The sequence below is a fragment of the Ovis aries genome, chromosome 25 (genome assembly GCF_016772045.2).
Source record: "Ovis aries strain OAR_USU_Benz2616 breed Rambouillet chromosome 25, ARS-UI_Ramb_v3.0, whole genome shotgun sequence".
NCBI lineage: Eukaryota > Metazoa > Chordata > Mammalia > Artiodactyla > Bovidae > Ovis > Ovis aries.
The window spans coordinates 1049325-1069994 of record NC_056078.1 but is presented as its reverse complement, the minus strand read 5'-3'; the positions used below and the strand labels follow the sequence as shown (position 1 = coordinate 1069994).

At 48.8% G+C, this 20670-nt stretch overlaps 1 protein-coding gene, 1 long non-coding RNA gene and 1 other non-coding gene across 5 annotated transcripts in view; 1 reads left to right on the top strand and 2 right to left on the bottom strand.

Moving 5' to 3' along the window:
- The window catches only part of LOC132658663 (uncharacterized), a 37680-nt gene extending 33707 nt beyond the window's left edge, over positions 1-3973 (bottom strand). Inside the window, exons 1-2 of one of the 2 annotated variants that reach the window (XR_009598587.1) lie at positions 3811-3973; positions 1738-1766 (exon numbers count right to left, since the gene is read on the bottom strand). This is a non-coding gene — a long non-coding RNA (uncharacterized LOC132658663). Of the gene's footprint in view, positions 1-1737; positions 1767-2756; positions 3021-3810 lie in introns of those variants that run through there. The other variant, XR_009598586.1, reaches the window with a different exon arrangement.
- Positions 3247-20670, top strand: part of ABCB10 (ATP binding cassette subfamily B member 10) — a 34055-nt gene continuing 16631 nt past the window's right edge. The window contains exons 1-5 of one of the 2 annotated variants that reach the window (XM_012104929.5): positions 3247-3776; positions 13466-13666; positions 14602-14804; positions 19139-19273; positions 20054-20200. In XM_012104929.5, coding sequence (XP_011960319.3) covers positions 3293-3776; positions 13466-13666; positions 14602-14804; positions 19139-19273; positions 20054-20200 — 1170 coding nt within the window. In that variant the 5' untranslated portion in view covers positions 3247-3292. Of the gene's footprint in view, positions 6989-13465; positions 13667-14601; positions 14805-19138; positions 19274-20053; positions 20201-20670 lie in introns of both variants that reach the window. The other variant, XM_060406813.1, reaches the window with a different exon arrangement.
- TRNAF-GAA (transfer RNA phenylalanine (anticodon GAA)) lies at positions 6901-6973 on the bottom strand. The gene has a single exon. It is a non-coding gene; the product is annotated as a tRNA-Phe (tRNA).

Here is a 20670-nt window from a genome sequence, read left to right as displayed (position 1 = left end):
CTGGAAAACGTCAGTTTTCATTCCAATCCCAAAGAAGGGCAATGCCAAAGAATGCTCAAACTACTGCACAATTGCACTCATCTCACATTTTAGCAATGTTCAAAATTCTCCAAGTCAGGCTTCAACAGTACATGAACCGTGAACTTCCAGATGTTCAGGCTGGATTTAGAAAAGGCAGAGGAACCAGAGATAAAATTGCCAACATCTGTTCGATCACTGAAAAAACAACAGAGTTCCAGAAAAACATCTATTTCTGCTTTACTGACTATGCCAAAGCATTTGCCTGCAGGGATCACAATAAACTGTGGAAAATTCTTAAAGAGATGGGAATACCAGATCAACTGACCTGCCTCCTGAGAAATCTGCATGCAGGTCAAGAAGCAACAGTTAGAACTGGACATGGAACAACAGACTGGTTTCAAATCAGGAAAGGAGCACATCAAGGCTATATATTGTCACCCTGCTTATTTAACTTCTATGCAGAGTACATCATGAGAAATGCTGGGCTGGAAGAAGCACAAGCTGGAATCAAGATTGCCGGGAGAAATATAAATAACCTCAGGTATGCAGATGACACCACCCTTATGGCAGAAAGTGAAGAACTAAAGAGGCTCTTGATGAAAGTGAAAGAGGAGAGTGAAAAGTTGGCTTAAAACTCAACATTCAGAAAACTAAGCTCATGGCATCTGGTCCCATCACTTCATGGCAAACAGATGGGGAAACAGTGGAAACAAAATAAAGTGTCAGACTTTACTTTTTGGGGCTCCAAAAACACTGCAGATGGTGACTGCAGCCATGAAATTAAAAGACGCTTACTCCTTGGAAGGAAAGTTATGACCAACTTAGACAGCATATTAAAAAGCAGAGACATTACTTTGCCAACAAAGGTCCCTCTAGTCGAGGCTATGGTTTTTCCAGTAGTCATGTATGGATGTGAGAGTTGGACTATGAAGAAGGCTGAGCACCAAAGAATTGATGCTTTTGAACTGTGGTGTTGGAGAAGACTCTTGAGAGCCCCTTGGACTGCGAGGAGATTCAACCAGTCCATCCTAAGGGAAATCAGTCCTGAATGTTCATTGGAAAGACTGATGTTGAAGCTGAAACTCCAATACTTTGGCCATCTGATGCGAAGAACTGACTCCTTGGAAAAGACCCTGATGCCGCGACCCTGGGAAAGATTGAAGGCAGGAGAAGGGGATGACAGAGGATGAGATGGTTGGATGGCATTACTGCCTCAATGGACATGAGTGTGAGTAAACTCCGGGAGTTGGTGATGGACAGGGAGGCGTGGCATGCTGCAGTCCTGGGGTTGCAGAGGCGGACACGACTGAGGGACTGAACACTTTTTTTTCTTTTTCTTTTTTTGGTGTGATGACCATATAAGTCCAGATGATCCTTTAGTCAATATTTAGTCCCTGCTTCTTTCCCCCACTGTGTTTTTTTGAAAGAACCATGGATGTTTTCTCTAGATTCTATGTTAGTAAATAAAAAAATTCTTGCTCATATATCATATGATAGGTGGGTGGGGGTTTTTTTCCAAGCATGACAATTTTTTCAGGGATAATTTTCAGATTATCATCTGACTGATTGTTAGAAGTGCAGGCAACACAGAGAGTTATGGTATCTTCATGAGCTACACTTCAGGTATTTTGTTTTTTGACTCCAGACCCCAGAGAGTGCTGGCTGAAAATGTTGGACTTCATTCTGGAGAAGGCAGAAAGAAAAAGCCAGTCTCACCTTTCCCAGACAGTAGCAGCAACAGTTTTCTGGGAAGTAGAAAAGAGAAAAGAAGAGGAAGATTAGACTTGAATTAAAATTGTCACTTTTTCTCCCACAAAGTCATTATTTGACTTGATGTGGGGTATTCGGCACTATATCTCCCTTGCTTTCAGAAGTCATCTAACAAAATCCCAGGACTTGCTTATTTATAAATCAGCAGTGTAAGCTTCAGTCACATTACACCTTGCATTCTAGAAGGTAGACGCCAGGGAGAGGCGGTGGGGGTGGAGTGGTGAACTATGGACTCCATGCCCCTCTAGGTTCAAGAGGTTGGAATTTAGAGGATGGAATTTAGAGGATTCCTGTTGTCTTCACAGGATTTAGGGTGGGATTTAATCCTACATTACCTCTCCATTATGGGTACTTCACCTCAAAAGTCCTACACTCCTTACCTACCAAAGCCCCAGGTAGGTAAGTGAGGCACTCTCCTGGAGGCAAAATTTAGGGAAACTCTAAATAGCTCCAGTAATCAAGATAAATGGTATTCTAAAGAAAAAAAAATTGAAAACAAATTGCAAACAAAGCTGCTAATTGCTTGATTTTGTAAACAAAACTCTGAGGGCTGGGATCAATGTTGAGAGAGAGAGGTGGGCTTGCCCAAGTGCAGGGACAGATCCTTCATTTGAAATTTTGATACATTGTTCATTATGGATTTTTGCATTAATTTTGATTTTTTTAAAAATTTGAACTAAAATATATTTATCTTGATTCTTAACCATTTCCCCCCCCCGAATCCATAAATATTGCAGCTGAAGCAATGTTTCACTTTCACTGGCCTCATCCGAGTCCCAGCCTTTAAAATACTGAGAGATCAACAAAAAGCTATCCACTTTTCCTCAAACATTATTCTTAGATAAGGACCAGGCCCTGGAGTACGGATGTCAGGCCGTGAAGTCCCTGCGTCCCGGTGGGTTTTGACCCTAATCTGGGCTTTCCGCACTCGGGTATTACACAGCGCGCGTTCTGCCTGGCCTTACCGGGAAGCAGTCAGCCGGCGCAGCCGGGCCACCTCCGCTCAATGCACGTCTGTCCAGCTTATGAGAGGACCCCTCTCCTCACAGAGCTACCCGAGTTGCACCCTCCGCCAAGCCCGCGAACACCAGCAGCCCGCTGCGGTCAGAAGCCGGGCACGTGCGATCGCTCCCGCGCTCCCCGGCGCGCCGGCGTGACCAGGGGCCCGCGCCGCTCCCAGCTTCTTCCGAGCGGTCCAGGGGCGCGCAGTGCGCCCCGCGGGGCAGTGCGCAGGCGCGGCGGCCCAGGCGCTGTCTTCCGCCTCTTCCACCGCGGGGCGGGCGGCTCGCCGGGCTCCGGGCTGCCCGGTGGGGGGCGCTGCCGACCGGCGCCGGGGACGGGCGGGGGCCCCCGGGGTGGTCGGGGCCGGACTCGGCGCCCCGGGGCGGGGCTGCGCGGGCGGGGATGGGGCGGGCGCGGGGGCGGCTAACCGGGCGGGCGAGCGGCGGCGGCGGCGCATGGAGGGGCCGGCGGGCCGAGGCGCACGGTCGGACGCGGCGCCATGCGCGGGCCCCCGGCGTGGCCGCTGCGACTGCTCCTGAGGCGCGGCGCAGCCGCCCGCTGCCCCGAGCCCCGGGCGCTGTGGACGCACCCGGCGTTTGCGAGGCCTGGGGGCGCGCACCCGGCCGAGCTCGCGGGAGGCTGGGCCGCGCGAGCCCCGCGGCGGTGGGCGGGCGGGGGTCCCGGCGGCCCCGCGGGCGGCGCGGGCCTGGCGCGGCTCCTGGCGCTCTGGGCGCGGCCCCCCGGGCTGTCTAGGTGCTGGGCGCTCGCCGGGCCCGTCGCCTCCAGGCCCCCGCGCCCAGCGCTCCCTGGCTGCTCGACCTTGGTCGCGCGGGCCGCGGGAGAGGCTTGGCGGCGCGGGCCGGCCTTGCCTGCGGCCGCGGCGACTCCCGGTCACGACCCGCTGCTGCGGCCCGCGGCGCCCAGGCGCTCGGAGGCGCAGAAGCTCCTGAGCCTGGCGCAGCCCGAGCGCCGGAGGCTGGCAGGTAGGGCCCTCCTCTCGGTCACCGGCGACCTTACCCGTGCGAGGTCCGAGGCCGGCGAGAGGGGCACTGAGGGGGCAGCAGGGGGCCTGGGGCCATTGGAATCGGTGAAGAGGACCTGGGCGTCCTCCTGCAGGTGCGGACGGAGTGCGCCTGCTGTGGCGGTGTGGGTCCGCAGGTGCGCGGACAATCTGTAGCATATTATGCAAGTGGAGAGGCATCTCCTTATTACAGTCGTCAAGTCCGTTTCGCTTTTACTTTGCCAGCGTTCTCAAGTGACCTGGGTTGTTTGTTTGTTTTTACCCTGTCTGTAAAATTAATCGTAGATTCTAGAAGACCTATTTTGTAATATGCTCTTGCACACACAAAAAAACCACATACACGTTATTTGCGTCAGGTTAATTTCTTAAGCAGCTAACATTTTTACTCCGTGAAGCAAAACAATGTTAAACCTTTCAGGTTTGTCCCGTTTTTGCCTCACTGAGTGGTAGGCAGGAAGTTTTTAAGCTCTTCAGAAGAGTCAGCACTGGCTATGGTCAGTGATCGGTAAACTCTAGAAGGGTTGAGAAACTGCAGATCACAACCCAAGTAAATCTTAACTGAGTAATTTTAGAAAGTAAAAGTGAATATTTTTAGAAACAAAATTCAGATTTTGTATAGTCTCATTTTTTGCCATAAATGGAGAAATGTTTAAATGCAAAGTCCTTGTAAGATCTAAATGGTTTTGAGGTTTCTCCAAATCTTCATTTCTTTTAATAAATATTGAGTCTTGTGTCCTAGGCCCTTGGGTTTCATTGATGAGCAGAAGAAAACCTGGTTCCTGCTCTTGCTGGGGCTTGCAGTTTAGTCGGGGAGAGGCATTAATGAAAAGATCATGTGACTAGAGATAAAACTGCAGGTTTGATGAGGGTTGCGAAAGAGGGTTTGTAATGTTCTTAGACTTGAAGCAGGTGAGAATCCCACATTTTTTGTTACAAATGTGTTGCTTTAGGAAGGATAGTCCTAGAGAAGGATTTGTCATATAGGGCAGGCTGGTGTGGGAGAGGAGGGAACAGAATGGAAACATTTTACCTCTCACTGACTTTTACAGCTTAGTGGGTTCTTGGTATTCCGGAGGTATAAAGAGAATAATCTTGTCACTTGGTTGTGCGTGTATTTTTGATGGAATTTTTTTCCCCCTGTTTCTCTTTTAAAAGAAAAACTTGAGATTAGGAGTTCTCATTGGACTATGAGCTTCTTGGGAAAAGAGCTGTGTCTGCTTCATCTTTCTGTGTCTAGTCCTTAGCGTGTGTGTGGCACAGAATAGGGCCTTCAAAGAGTGCCTTCAAAGAAGGAATAAGGGATGGCCTGACCAGGCCCAGGTGGAAACCTGAGTTTAGAAACCCTGAGCACTGCAGGGTGTGTCCATCATCTTCATGTGTAATTAAAAATAGGTGTAGGAAATCCAGTTTTGTTTCTGAAACTTTAGATGTCAAGAAAGGTTTTAGGTATCAGGCTCAGGCTCTGTGGCGCCCACGCATCTGGCCGTGGTAGGTGGCCCAACCCCGCCTCTCCGCATGGTCACGGTCCGTGTACCTTTGTACCTGTTCCCACATGTCCTGTCTGTGAGCCTGCTCAGAAGACAGCCTTTAAGGAAGCAAGAGCTGTACCTCCTTTTATTTTAAGAAGGGGAGCTAGTTAGATTTGCTGCCTTGAAAAAGTGTGAATGTATAATTTGAGGGAGTAAATCTTGGATTGGTACACTAATTTATTCCCACCTTTCAAACAGATAATCTGCCTGCAATGTAGGAGACCCCAGTTTGATCCCTGGGATGGGAAGATCCCTTGGAGAAGGGAAAGGCTACCCACTCCAGTATTCTGGCCTGGAGAATTCCAAGGACTGTATAGTCCATGGGGTCACAAAGAATCGGATACAACCGAGTGACTTTCAATTCACTTTTCAAACAAACAATATATATATATTGTATTTAATATGATGAAAGCTCCTTATGAGGACATAGGGTTGCCTCAAAAGACAATGTACTATTGTCTATATACTATGTTGCACCCACTCTGAATGTTGACATTTGTAAGATTAAGAGAATGTTGAGGGGGATCACCATTAATTTGTAACTTATCCTTGTAGGAGCAGCCTTAGACGTTGGCCCATCTCTTTGTAATGCTGGAAATAACGAGCACATGTGTGTGTGTACTTTAAATCAAGAGGCTGAAAAAAAAGCTGAATTGAAGAGAAGGAATTCCAATGTTTGTTAATTTTTAGAGAAAGGAATACAAAAATTCTTCTTCAGAAGTGTAACTATATGATTGAATAGCAGTGTTTTCATCTGTGTTTAGCAGTTTGCTGAACATGCTGCCTTAACTGTGTGACCAGAAAGCTTTGATCTTACGGGATTTGTATCAGAAACTTTAAAACCAGGGTCTGCCATCTGAGGCGCCTGTGGGTATCTGCTGAAGACTGTCATGTCCGTCTCTCTTCTGAAGGAACCACAGTCCTTGGTGCGCCCCTTGGCCCTTCCTCCTGTGTCTCACTTTGTGTTGGAATTTGTAGATATCTTCCAGGAGCTGTGGCCTACAAGGTTGCTCTGCAGTCATTTTTCGCTGATAACTTGTCTTATCGTCTTGGTCACAGGAGTCTTAAAAGATGAAGGAGCTCACTGCGGGGCCCCTGTGGCTGATGGGATAAGAGGTGACTGGTCTGAGCTGTGCTCCCGGTCTGGCAGATAGAAGAGGCTGCTGGGGCGTCCAGTGAGTGAGAGGGTGGGAGCACCGTGCATGGAGCTGGGAGCTAGGAGTGAGCCCAGGGCCTGAGGGGGCAGTGGGATGACAATGATGGAGGGTCTTGGTGCAGTGGGCACCACAGGGATTGTCTTGCTCATAATTCCCAGGTGGAAAGAAAGAAAGTGAAAGTCACTCAGTTGTGTCTGACTCTTTGTGACCCCATGGACTGTCCATGGCGTTCTTTTAGGCCAGAATACTGGAGTGGGTAGCCTTTCTCTTCTCCAGGGGATCTTCCCAACCCAGAGATCGAAGCCAGGTCTCCCGGATTGCAGGCGGATTCTTTACCAGCTGAGCCACACGGGAAGCCCAAGAATACTGGAGTGGGTAGCCTATCCCTTCGCCAGCAGATCTTCCTGACCCAGGAATCGAACCAGGGTCTCCTGCATTTCAGGCAGATTCTTTACCAACTGAGCTATCAGGGAATATCAATATCCCAGGTGGGTCACTGGTCAAGTGTGGAAGTTGCATGTCCAGCCCTCCACCCCCAAGCTGTTCACTTAAACACAGATAAGGACTTGTGTGGTTTGAGATGAGGACAGTTCTTAGAACCTGATGCCCGCCAGGAGCTTTTGCTACATTCATAGTTGAATATTACAGAGCTAGACCGTTAAGTGACCAGAATGAAGAGACTGATGAAACCAGCGGGTGTAGAAAGCAAGGCGAGGGCGAGGCGTGCTTAGAACGGCTGCATCCTGCACCCCAGGCCAGGAGTGAAAAGTTCTGACAAGGATAGTGCTGGTGGGGCAATGAGGCTGAACCTCGGAAACAAAATTGTTCCAGAAAGCCTTCAAGTGTATTTGCTTCGGAAATACCACATTTCAGAGAAAACCTGAACATCCTGTAGCTGTGCTGTGAAACGTGCTAGTCGGAGTTGATTCAAAAGTGAAATACCAGATATTCAAGGGACTTAGTATGGGGAAAAAATGTGAATTTTCTTTATGATTTAATGTTCATTGATGACTAATACTTTGGATATATTGGATCAAATAAAATATGTTATTAAATTAATATTACCTGTTTCTCTTTAATGTGGCAACTAGAAGATTTTAAGTTCTGTGGGCAGCTCACATGGTGTGTGTGCTGGGCAGAAGTGCCAGTCGTGGGCAGGCCCATTGTGGTTACTGCAGCACAGATGCCACGCCTGTTGCTAGCACTCTAGCCTTGCCCAGACCTTTGTCTCCAGGTCACTCCACAGCCTCAGAGGCTTCCTTGGCGCTCCACTTCCTGCTGACTGTCGGCCCTTTCTACCTCTTGCCTTGTCCAGCTTAGCTACTTGTCAGGCTCCTTCACTTCAGCCTCTCACCTGCCTGGGCCCTCTACTCCTGCGTTCTCTGTGGACACTGAAAACTCCTTTCCTTCTCTGTCCCTCCTCTCGGAGAGTGGGACACAGCTGGCAGGGGCACCAGTCGGTCCTGACTACTTGCTGTGCCAGCTGTAATATAGAGACTCTGTGTGTGCGCTCAGTCATGTCTGACTCTTTGTGACTCTGTGGACGGTAGCCCACCAGGCTCCTCTGTCCATGGGATTTTCCAGGCAAGAATATTGCAGTGGGTTGCCATTTCCTTTGCCAGGGGATCTTCCAACCCAGGGGTCTCCCAGTGGCAGGTGGATTCGTTACCACTAGTGCCAGCTAGGAAGCCCAGTATGTTAATAGATAATAGTGGATACTTATTGTTGATTTAGCTTCCCTGGTGGCTCAGATGGTAAAGCGTCTGCCTGCAATGCAGAAGACCCAGCTTTGATCCCTGGGTCGGGAAGATCCCCTGGAGAAGGAAATGGCAGCCCACTCCAGTACTCTTGCCTGGAAAATTCCGTGGACTGAGGAGCCTGGTAGGCTACAATCCATGGGGTTGCAAAGAGTCGGACACGACTGAGCAACTTCACTTCTCTTCATCGTTGATACTGACACTGGGCTGGAGACATCATGTGTGTGCGTCATTTCTCACATTTCCTTGAGGGAAAGGTTATTTTTATTGCCACCTTCTAGATGCATAAACTGAGGTGCAGAGAGTTTGAATGACTCAGTCGAGGTCAGACAGCTAGATGACAGAGCTAGGGCACCAATCCTGTCAGTCCCAACTTCAGAACTCCCCAGGTCTCCCCAAATCTCAGGTCCTGTGGAGTCTAGCTCTTAAAAAGGCCTGCATTCCTTGTCACCATCCTATCCCCGCTGCCCCTCCTCCCCACTTCACCTTAGTTCCCCTCTTGCCTGGAGCAGGGCAGCCTCAGGTCCTTTCATTTCATTCTACAGCCGGAGTGAATCATTTAAAATACAAACCTGACCTCTCACTCCCCAGCCTGAGACCCTGTTAGGCCTGCCTTGCTGCAGTAGCCCTGTTCTCTTTGAGAGCCTGGAGCCTCTTACCTGTTCTCTGCACCACAGTCCCCACTCCAGCATTATCCGGCAGCCTTTCTGCTCCCTGGCTGGCCTCACCCTCCCCAGCAGAGGTCCCTGGTGTTTTCTCAGCTTGGTTGTGGGAAGATGAAGAAGACAGATTTTTGTCTCGGAATGTGGTTCTGCAGTAGATGAACTGGGTGACCTTGTGCAAGCTCCCTCTAAGTGCTTGAGTTTCCTGTCTGGAAAATGAGGATGGTGAGAGCATTGTTGGAGGAGACAGTGTGTGTGGCAAATGCTTCAGATAGTGGTGGGTAGTTAATGCCTTAGTCCATGAGTGACATGGGGCTTGCTGCACCTGCCTAGCTCAGTGGGCAGATGAGTCCTTAAAAGCGCTGTCCTGTGTCTAGTGGTGGTAGACAGGCTGTACGACCTTTGCTGCCCCCAGACCTGCCGGTCTAGGACCTGAGTACTGGCCACAGCCCTTCTCCGAGCAGCCTGCCTTTCAGGTTTTCCTTCTTTCTTTTCAAGGAGATTGGTCTCATTCTTTGAATGCCATGACTGGATAGACTTAGGGTAACAGAAAAATGCTTGAAAATACCTGTCAAGAGACAGTAACAGTCAGGCAAGGAAGAGGAGTAAGCAAATGCTGAATGAACCATGGGAAAAGATGGAGAATATCCAGAAGGATTGTGGTTTACTTGGCTCATCAGGTCTGGGGAGGAATCAGAGAGGATAGTTGTGGTGCAAATACATGTCAGAGATGGTGTTGTGTAGTAAAATCTTAACAGAAATCCAGCTAACCCAAAGCAGAATTTTTTTTGTTTACTTTGTATACATTTAACTTGTAGAAGATCCAACAAGTCCATCCTAAAGGAAATCAGTCCCAAATGTTCATTAGAAGGACTGATGCTGAAGCTGAAACTCCAATACTTTGGCCACCTGATGCGAAGAACTGACTCATTTGAAAAGACCTGATGCTGGGAAAGATTGAAGGTGGGAGGAGAAGGGGATGACCGAGGGTGAGACGGTTGGATGGCATCACTGACTCGATGGACATGAGTTCGAGTAAACTCCAGGAGTTGGTGATGGACAGGGAGGCCTGACATGCTGCAGTCCATGGGATTGCCAAGAGTTGGACACGCCTGAGTGACTGAACTAAACTGAACTTGTAGAAGAAAGAGGCAAATGGCAGTGATAATTTTTTTTTAATTTAAAGGGGAGATCCTGAAACGATGTTTTTTAGGATTGATTGTTTTGGCTTTGCTGGCTCTGCGTTACTGCTTGTGGGCTTTCTCTAGTTTCAGCAAGTGGGGCTGCCCTCTAGTTGTGGTGCGCGGACTTCTCATTGCAGTGGCTGCTTGCTGTGGAACACAGACTCTAGGCTTCAGTAGTCGCGGCGCGGGGGTTCAGCTGCCTTGCTGCAAGTGGAGTTAGTGTCCTGACCAGGGGTCAAACCCATGTCAGCCGCATTGGCAGGTGGGTTCCTAACCACTGGACCACCAGGAAGCCCCTGGATCGGAGTTTAATTCAGCCAAATTCCCTTCTCTTTGTAATCATTATCATTACTATGTAAGAACTAGTGTGTGTTCATGCTGAACAGGTTCTTGTTTTGGAATCATAACTGAATTTGAAGACTAGAGGTGGGAGGGAGATGAGCTCTGGTAGCGCTTTGCATATACATTACACTTATGGAAGTATTTGCCAAAGGGAAGAAGCAGACTAGAGAAACTGCCTGCTGATGACAGATGAAACAGGTCTTCCGGGTTAATTCCCAGGTCGCCAGGCCACTGGCTTCCGTGGCCAAGCCCTGCAGAACCTGAGCTACATATGCTCCCAGAACCCTTGGGCTTTCAGTCCTCCTGAGCACAGTTATCAGGAACACAAGAGTTTTGAAACAAGATCCTGAGTCTTACAGCAAACTAAAAGGGTACTTGGCCAGGTTTATAAGACACAGTCAGGTACACGGGTTTCCTGGCTCCTGTAAAGGAGTCATTTCCACACAGACTTTCCGAGCTACCAGATCTTATATTTCTCTTTGGGCTGTTGTTGAACTTTGACATGCTTTTCTCCCTCCTTTGCCTAAGTTCAGTTTGTTCATTCATCCAGCCAGTATTTATTGAGCTTATACTCTACGCCTGTCCCTGTAGGCAGTTAGGATATAACAGTGAACAAAATAGAAATCTTTTCTCCTAATGGAGAGATACAGTAGATAAGTGAAACTTTCCAAAGGCTGGGAAATGCCGGAAAGAGAATGAAAGGTGTGTCGGGGTTTGTATTATAGATGGGGTTGCAGAGCAGGCCCCCTTTGAGGGGAGGTGTTAGAAGACCCCCAGAAGGGAGAGAGTCTGGGCAGTATTCCTGACTTAACAAGCTCATATTTCTCCTAGAGCTGTTTGCCAGCTGAATGACCGATTGGCAGAGTTTGCTCTTAACTCTTTGTATTAAGGTTTTGTAAAAGTGAAGCCTTTCACTGAAGTGTTAGCTTTAGGCAAGACACAGAGAAGCTATTTGCAGGGTGTTGGGAGCACCCATCCCCCACACTGTGTCCACTTAGGGTCCTTGCCATTGACTGTTTAGTGATGGTGCTAGCAGTGGGGGCGGAGGGGGGGGCGGGTCAGGAGGGACAGAGGGAGCCCCAGGAGGACTGAACTTGGAAGGTTCACAGTGGCATACATATGCACCCTGCCCCAGGCGCCTGGTGCCACTCTGCAGAAGGAAACGGTTACTCGTTTGTTTCTTCCTTGGAGATGTTTTGTGCGCGCGTGCATGCTAAGCTGCTTCAGTCATGTCTGACTCTTTGCGACCCTGTGGACCCTAGTCCACTAGGCTCTTCTGCCCATGGGATTCTGCAGGCAAGAATACTGGAGTGGGTGCCATGCCCTCCACCAGGGGACTTTTCTGATCCAGGGATCGAACCTGCATCTCTTGTCTCCTGATTGGCAGGCGGATTCTTTACCACTAGCGCTGCCTGGGAAGTTCTTTGACCATGGCCCAGCTGTAAAGGTGAACATATGGATGTGTGTGTTTATTTTTGAAAGGTCATTGGGTGTGTCAGTTTAGGGCCTCCAACAAGCAGATGTCAGAGCAGAATTAGATGTACAAGAGATCTGCTTGGCTGAACGCATGTGAGAGATAAGGCCAAAGGAAGTAGGAGGAGGTGGGCAGAGCCTTTGGTCACAATGCAGGTCTGAAACCATGATTCTCCTTGAAAGCTTCTATTTACTTTCTTAAACTGTGGATGCCAGTGGAGAGGCACCAGGTGTACATTCCAGACATTTAGACAACATATACACACTGAGCCATTTGCCTGTTGGGTACAGAGCTTCAGGCTGAAGAATTTCTGGCGTGGTTTTGTGCCTACATGAGCTTAAGGACCAACTAGCAAAAAAGGCCCACAGACATTTGTGTCCTCGGCTTTTCTTGATAACAGTGTGTCTTAGTGGATTGCCTCATGTTGCTTTCCATAGAGTCACCTCATTGTTTTTAATGACTGCATAATATGTATAAAATACATGTTCCATAATCGATTTAACTTTTCTTCACTAAGCAATGTTTGGAGCATTTTGAATCTTTTGTTGGTATAAGCAGTGCCTTAATGAACACGCTTGAGTGTACCTTTTTTTGCGTGCACATATGAGAGTGTATCTACACGTTAGAGATAGAATTGGTGGACGAAAGGGAGTGTGCAGTTACGCTTTGACTGGTAGGATCTCATCACCTTCCACTGCGACTGTACCAGTTTGCATAGCTACTAACAGTGTAAATGCCGCTTCCTTGCAGCTTCACTAACAGGGTGTTGTCAAACTCTGAACTTTGCCAAACCAGTAGATGAAAAATGATACATCTTTGTGGTTAAATTTGCATTCCTTATTATGAATGTAGTTATCTGTGACACATGCTGCTCCTAATCAGATTTTCTCAATACTTTCTTTTCTGAAAGGATTCTGTGCCTTCGTCTTTTTTTAAGGAGTGTGAACAGTTGGGTTCTTGCATATTTTTATAATCATGATGATATTCTGGTACTTTATTTCCCAAAGCAGTCATATTAAGAAGGAAGGTATCACATATGTAGTGGATGCCCATGTCTGCTTTCCATAGCCTACAGTCTTGTGAACTATTAGACATAATCAAGAGCTTTACTTGGGCAGTTTGATCTTCAAGCTAAGACGCAGTTAGATGCCGAGGAGTAACTACATACAGCATGAACGCAGGGAAAATGTCATCTGAGTTGAACCCCTAGATCAAGAGGCAGGAGGGAGACCAGAGTGGATTTTTGTGGTTAGCTCTCAGTTACTCCTGGGGAAGAAGAGAGCAACAGACCAGGGTGAAGCCAGGTCATCTGGTCTGGATACTTGGGTAGGATCAGTGCCCCCTACTGACACCCTGCCTGATATGGCCCCACAACCAGATCCGGCACTCCTCTTTAGTCAGGGGTCCAGGAGCTAAAGGGAGGAGACTCCTAGCATCGGAGCATCACACGCTCTGAAAAGTTTTTTCGGGAAAGAAGCTGATGAACTCAGCGCCCTGTTCCTTGGGCAAAGCACCGAAGAACCGGAGAGTTGCTTGTGTTTTCCAGCTGCAGTTGGGTTTCTGGCGGTGTCCAGTGTCATCACCATGTCCGCCCCCTTCTTCCTGGGGAAGATCATTGACGTCATCTACACAAACCCCTCTGCAGACTGCAGCTCCAGCCTCACCCGCCTCTGCCTGGCGCTCGGAGGCGTGTTCCTGTGCGGTGCCGCAGCCAATGCCGTCCGTGTCTACCTCATGCAGACGTCAGGTGCCGGGACCTTGCTCCTGGGCGGCCTGGGTGGGGCGGGGCGGGTCTCGTGGGCTCCCTGTGCTCTGGCACCCCCAGGCTGGGGACCGTGGTAGACAAGGGACTCTGTGCTCACCCCTCCTCTCCGGCATTAGAGCTCAGTTGCCTGTGTGTTTCCAGGAGGTTGGGTGGTGGTGCGCAGCTGCTGAGCTGCCCACTGGGGACAGCCCCTGCAGGTGGCGTCGGGTGATGCTGCCCAGTATCGCTGTGTGTTACACCGTTTCTGTCCCTCCCCTCTCCATCCCCGCTGAGCTGCCCGCGGCACAGCCCCTGCAGGTGGCGTCGGGTGATGCTGCCCAGTATCGCTGTGTGTTACACCGTTTCTGTCCCTCCCCTCTCCATCCCCGCTGAGCTGCCCGCGCGGGACAGCCCCTGCAGGTGGCGTCGGGTGATGCTGCCCAGTATCGCTGTGTGTTACACCGTTTCTGTCCCTCCCCTCTCCATCCCCGCTGAGCTGCCCGCGCGGGACAGCCCCTGCACGTGGCGTCGGGTGATGCTGCTCAGTGTTGCTGTGAGGTCTGTTAGCTGATAGGCAGTGACACCACCATGGTGACGGAGCCTGGGACAGCCGACTCCATGTCATTGCTGGCCCTTCAGCTGATAAAACGCTCTGTAGATAATTAGCCAGTTCTTGCCATTTGAAAGTTAAATCCAGGAAAGGATTGTGAGGGAGAAGCAGAATTAGCTTGTGAGAAGTCACTGTGATGAAACTGTAAACTGCACTGCTGATCTCTGTTCTCTGCCATCGGCCCCACGGGCTGTGGTCGCTACGGGGAGCCCTGCGCTGGCCAGCAGCGCATGCGCGTGGCTGTGTCTGGTGTCCCACCAGGCCGTGACCTGGGCAGCTGCGGGTGTGCAGCTGAGCCCCCACTGATCCTGTTTCTTTTGCCTTGCAGGTCAGCGCATCGTGAATAGGTTGAGGGCTTCACTCTTCTCCTCAGTGCTGAAGCAGGAGGTGGCTTTCTTTGACAAGACACGCACAGGAGAGCTGATCAACCGTCTGTCCGCAGACGCAGCCCTCCTGGGGCGCTCAGTGACGGAGAACCTCTCAGACGGGCTCAGGGCTGGAGCGCAGGCCTCTGTTGGCATCGGCATGATGGTACGTCCCTCAGCTTCTGTGTCTGTCCGTGCACCCTGGCAGGGTGAGCCGCACTCCGGAGAGCTGTGCTCAGCACTGTGCAGAGGCCTTGGGGACCCGGGGCAGTTGCCTTGTTGTTGGCACCTGAACCTTCACTTCTTATCTGGAGAACAGAGTGTGGCTTTTACAAAAGCCTTGTTGCCTGGGTTCTAAGAACATGTGAGGGTGGGAATGAGCCCAGGTAGGAAGAGCCCTGGTGCCGAGTGCTGGACCGAGGCGGAGCACTAGGCTGTCAGTCTGTCCAGCCATCTGTCCGCAAAGGCAGGAAACTGCTACTGTCAGTCATCTCTACAGGACCTGAGGGTTGTTCCTGTCCTCCTCCTGTCAGGAGCAGGATGGGCTCCCTCTGCACAGACAGGCAGCTCTGCAATCATTTACCCTCTCCCCCCATCACACCTCTTCCTCCTTAGCTGGGGACTGGAGCCCCTCACATCTGCTTGCCTCCATTCATACGAGGCGTCTGAAGACATACCTTCTCCTGTGCTGCTGGCCAGGAGAAATGTAGTGCAGGCCACGTGTGCAACTTAAATTTTCTAGTTATTGTTGTTGTTCAGTCGCCAAGCAGTGTCTGACTCTTTGTGACCCCAGTACATGGACTGTAGTACACCAGGCCTCCCTGTCCCTCACCATCTGGAGTTTGCCCAAGTTCATATCCACTGAATGAGTGATACCATCCAACCATCTCATCCTCTGTCACCCCTTTCCCTCCTGCCTTCAATCTTTCCCAGCACCAGGGTCTTTTCCAGTGAGTTGACTCTTCCCATCAGGTGGCCAAAGTATTGCAGCATCAGCTTCGGCATCAGTCCTTCCAATGAATACTCAGAGTTGATTTCCTTTAGGATGGACTGGTTGGATCTCGTTGCAGTCCACAGGACTCTCAAGAGTCTTCTCCAGCACCACAGTTCGAAAGCATCAATTCTTCGGTGTTCTACCTTCTTTACAGTCCAGCTTTCACATCCATATATGACTACTGGGAGGACCATACATACCCTTGACTATGTGGACCTTTATATATAAAGTGATATCTATGCTTTTTAATATACTGTCTGGGTTTGTCATAACTTTCCTGCCAAGAAGCGGTTGTCTTCTAATTCCATGGCTGCAGCCACCATCCTCAGTGCTTTTAGAGCCCAGGAAGAGGAAATATGTCACTGCTTCCACCTTTCCCCCTTTTATTGGCCATGAAATGATGGGACCAGATGCCATGATCTTAGGGGTTTTTTTAATATGGAGTTTTAAGCCTCCTTTTTCACTCTCTTCTTTTACCCTCATCAAGAGGCTCTTTTAATTCCTCGCTTTCTGCCTTCAAAGTGGTATCATCTGCATATCTGAAGTTGTTGATATTTCTCTGGTAGCCACATTTCAAAAAGGAAACAGAGGAACTTCAATAGCAGTCTAGTGGTTAGGACTTCACCCTTTCACTGCTGAGGGCCTAGGTTCAATCCTGCAAGCTGTGTGGAGGAGCCAAAACAGTTTTTTAGTAAAACAGAAAGGTGAAACGAGATTAATTTTTGATAATAATTTTACTTAACTCAGTATAAACAAAGTTTATCAATTCAACATGTATTTAATATAAAATTATTAATCAAATGTTTTTCATATTAGGATTTAAAAATATGGTGTATATTTTATACTCACAGAACATCTAAGTCTGGAGGCTTTCATTGGAAATAATCAATATTTAGATTTTGTAAAATTTGTGGTTGAAAAGCACACACCAGAATCTCCAGACATATTTAAAACTTTATTAGTAACTGAACAGAAATGGAATATCAGCTTTTGAAATTTAATTTTAATTACAGCTAAAATTTAAAGTGTAGTTCCCTAGCACACTGACCACCTCTCAGGTGACCAGTAGCCATCAATGCTATCATCTTGGTGCAGTTCTAGACCCTAGAATGAGGACTGTGGCTGATTTTTCCTCATAGGTGGAAAAGCTGAAGTTTCTGACCAGTGTCCCAGAGAGCATTCAGTCCGGAGCAGAAGGCTATGTTGCCAGAGTGAGCCTGTAAGGTCTACCATACAGAATGGAAGACAGCTTTGAAATCTTGTGTACACTCAGCCAAGAGAGAAGCAAAGCTCTGGGAGAAGGCCCTTCTATACTAAATAAAGCACCGTTTCCAGATATTAATAGTCTGGGGCTCAGGAAGAGCAGCAGTTGAAGGGCAGGGCGTCAGAGGGGGCCTGTCTCAGTGCCTGGAGCAGCATAACCGTACCACTAGTGGGGGCTCAAGCAGCAGAAGTGTATTTCCCACAGATCTGGACTCTGGGAGTCCAAGGTCGAGGTGCTGACAAAGTAGGTCCGTTCTGAGGCCTCTTCCCGTGGCTCGCGTGCAGCCACCCTCTCACTGCGAGCTCTGTTCACGTGGCCTTTCGCCTGTGGTTGTGTGGAGAGAGTTGGCTACTCTCTTAAAAAGACAAGATCAGGGCCCTCACCCTTATAACCACATTTTACCTTAATTCCTTCGTTAGAGGCTCCATCCACATCCAGCCCCGTGGAGGTGTAAGGCCTGTGAGTTTGAGGGGGACACAGATGCTCAGCTGGAGAAGGCAATGGCAGCCCACTCCAGTATTCTTGCCTGGCAAATCCCACGGACGGAGGAGCCTGGTGGGCTGCAGTCCATGGGGTCGCTAGGAGTCGGACACGACTGAGCAACTTCGCTTTCGCTTTTCACTTTCATGCATTGGAGAAGGAAGTGGCAACCCACTCCAGTGTTCTTGCCTGGAGAATCCCAGGGACGGGGGAGCCTGGTGGGCTGCCATCTCTAGGGTCGCACAGAGTCGGACACGACTGCAGCGACTCAGCAGCAGCAGCAGCAACAGATGGTCAGCTTATAGCGGGGCCTCATGAGGAGGCACGCCCCGGGATCTGGCCTTCAGGTCTGGAGGGACTGACAGATTCATCCTTTCTCACGGGTCCCTGGACCCGACTATGGTAAGCCTGCTTCCGAGAACCTAATGATGTCTGTGCCATACTGTCAGTTGAGTAGTTTACATGTGGGTTCTTCCTCCCACCATTGAGCTGTGTGTTCCTGATTCTGCAGCACTCCTTTCCGTGACAGCACCTGTCTCATCCTTCAGAAGGTTATCTCTAAGCATGGAACTGGAGCACAGGGAGGAAGGGTCCTGAGACCATCCCCAAGCTCAGGGACAGCAAGGGGTGTTCCTGCCCTGCCGTGCAGACAGCTTGCCTGGGCTGTGTTGTGTTCAGACCTACTCGATTGCCTCGCTGCTCCGCCTGTGTTCTGCAGGCCACTGATACCCCAGTGCCTGCTTGTCTGTTCAGGGTGGCCCATCCCCAGAGGTCAAGGTACTGAGCTCATTGCTGCCTCAGGGCCCTGCACATTCTCTTCCAAGACCACAGGGCACTCCAGGCTTTCTCTCTCTCTATCTCACCTATTTTTTCTCTGACTCCCACCTCACCTCTCCCCTTAGATGGAACTCCCTGTGGGTCAGTTACCTCCCAGGTGCCTAGGATAGTGTCTGCTGTCTGTAGGCCTTAGGTACTCAGTTGTTGAATGAGTAAATAAGTGAATGATTGCTTGATCCATCCTTCACTTTACATTTCAGCCTGCAGCTTTCCCCCTGCATTTTCGGAGAGTCTTACACCGATGAGACTATTTGATAATGAATAATGATGCTAACACCATTTAAAATACAATCACCTAACTGCAGGGTTGGCTATAGGAAAACCCTATTGTGTTACTTACTCTTTGGGCAACTGCAGTTGTTAGGAGACTCCTTTTGTTGAGTCCAGATCCATTTGCCTGAGATTCCAGTCCTCTAAGCCATGGAAACAGCTCTGACTTGGTTGTCGCACCTCTGCAAGTCCGCCTTCAACTTTGTCACATGACGTGGGGATTTTTGGTCTTGCTGCCATCTGAGTCATTTCAGGGAGACATTGCTCTGGTTGCTCAGAACCCTTAATGCAGACTTGAATACAGAACTCCTGGTGTGTTCTGGCCAGTGTGGAGCAGAAGGGGTCTCCTTCCTCCATCCCCGCTGCTCTGTTGAGTAGCGTGGTCTCATTTGGGTAGCACTGGCCAGCGTCGCGCCAGTAGTGGTACAGCATTGCAGGGCAAAGGGGCTCCACAGCCTCAGAGGCTGTCTGTCACGTTACTCCTGTGTGGCGGCTGAATATTCACGGGGCTTTGTGAAGACCGAGAATGTCTGAAAAGTTCTACCAAACAGCACCTTTAGGCCTACCTATTAATTTAAACATACGCATGTTTACAGTGGGCAGTGAGAGTATCTTGCTACTCTGTGTAACACGTATGTTTTGGGTTTTTTGACAGTTTTTTGTGTCCCCTAAGCTGGCCACTTTTGTTTTGAGTGTGGTGCCTCCAGTGTCCATCATCGCTGTGCTTTATGGCCGGTACCTACGGAAACTGACCAAAGTCACCCAGGACTCCCTGGCACAGGCCACTCAGGTAAAGGCCCCTCCCTGGTGTGGTCTCCACTTGGGTGAACTCAGAGCCAGGTTATCGGTGGGCAGACCCAAAGCAATGTGTCTAACCTTTCCAAAAAGTACATCCTTTGCCTCGTGTTAGCCCTGCAGATCCTGGAACCCAAAGCATTCTGCCTTCTAGACTTGATTTCTACCCACACCTCAGCACTGATCCCACTTGACTACATCATATGAGCTTAAGTCACTGTTTTTTATAGGGTGAAAAGGCTAATCATGTTCTGAAAATAGTTGTTCTGGATGATACTCTATCCTTTATTAACTAATAAGTGTGGCTTTCTAGTGCTGTCCTTGTAATGCTGTCCAGTTCTATCTTTTTTAAAAATTAAAAATAATCATTATATTTTCATTATAAAAACCATGCATATTATGAAAATAGAATTTTGAGAAATATAATGAGAAAAAAATGCATAATCCTAGCTCTGAATGAATATTATTAACATTTTGGAGTCTATGATTTTATCTTATCTTTCTCACTGCATAAAAATATATTTATTTATCTACCAACCTTCTCACTTATTTTTCTTTTTTTTCTCACTGATTTTTCTATCTACCTATATATATATGATGTGTCTATGTATAGATACATATTTGTTTCCAGAAGCAGGATTCTTCATGTACTCTGCTTTGTAGTCTGTTTTTCACTTAGTTACATATGACAAGCAGCTTTCTGTTGATAGTATCTTAAACGTGAGAACCACGTTTTAATTTTGCCTCCCGTGAAATGTTTGTATTATTCTCCCAGCTAGCTGAGGAACGTATTGGAAACATAAGAACTGTTCGAGCTTTTGGGAAAGAAGCGACTGAAATAGAGAAATACACCAACAAAGTGGACCACGTGATGCAGTTAGCAAGGAAAGAGGCATTTGCTCGGGCTGGCTTCTTTGGAGCAGTAAGTTGATTATTTTGGAAAGAACGAAAAGTGTAGACGTCGTGATCAGGAGAGATTTTTATTCTGTGATTCTTACCATACACAGAAGATACTTCCCTTCTCCCTCAAGACTAAGAATTACCATTCTTAAAAATATTTTTGTGAAGGAAGGGGAAAGCAAGTAAATGTAATTCAAGGAAAGGTGGTGAGACCAAAACTGTGGGTCAGGCCCTGACATCCGCTTCACCTGGAAACTGGTTAGACACACGGATCCTCAGCTCCACGAAACTCTTAGAATGGGGCTGGCGATCTGTCCTTTAGCCCCAGGTCATTCTGGTGTAGGCAGTTTTAAACCCACTGAGAATTAGCCAGAATAACCTCAGTGTATTCAAGAAGAGGGTATAAGAAAGCTGACCACATTGATCACAGGGAACTCAGGTAGGACACCGAGCTGGAAAATCACCATGATGGCAGAGTCACAATACTTTGAA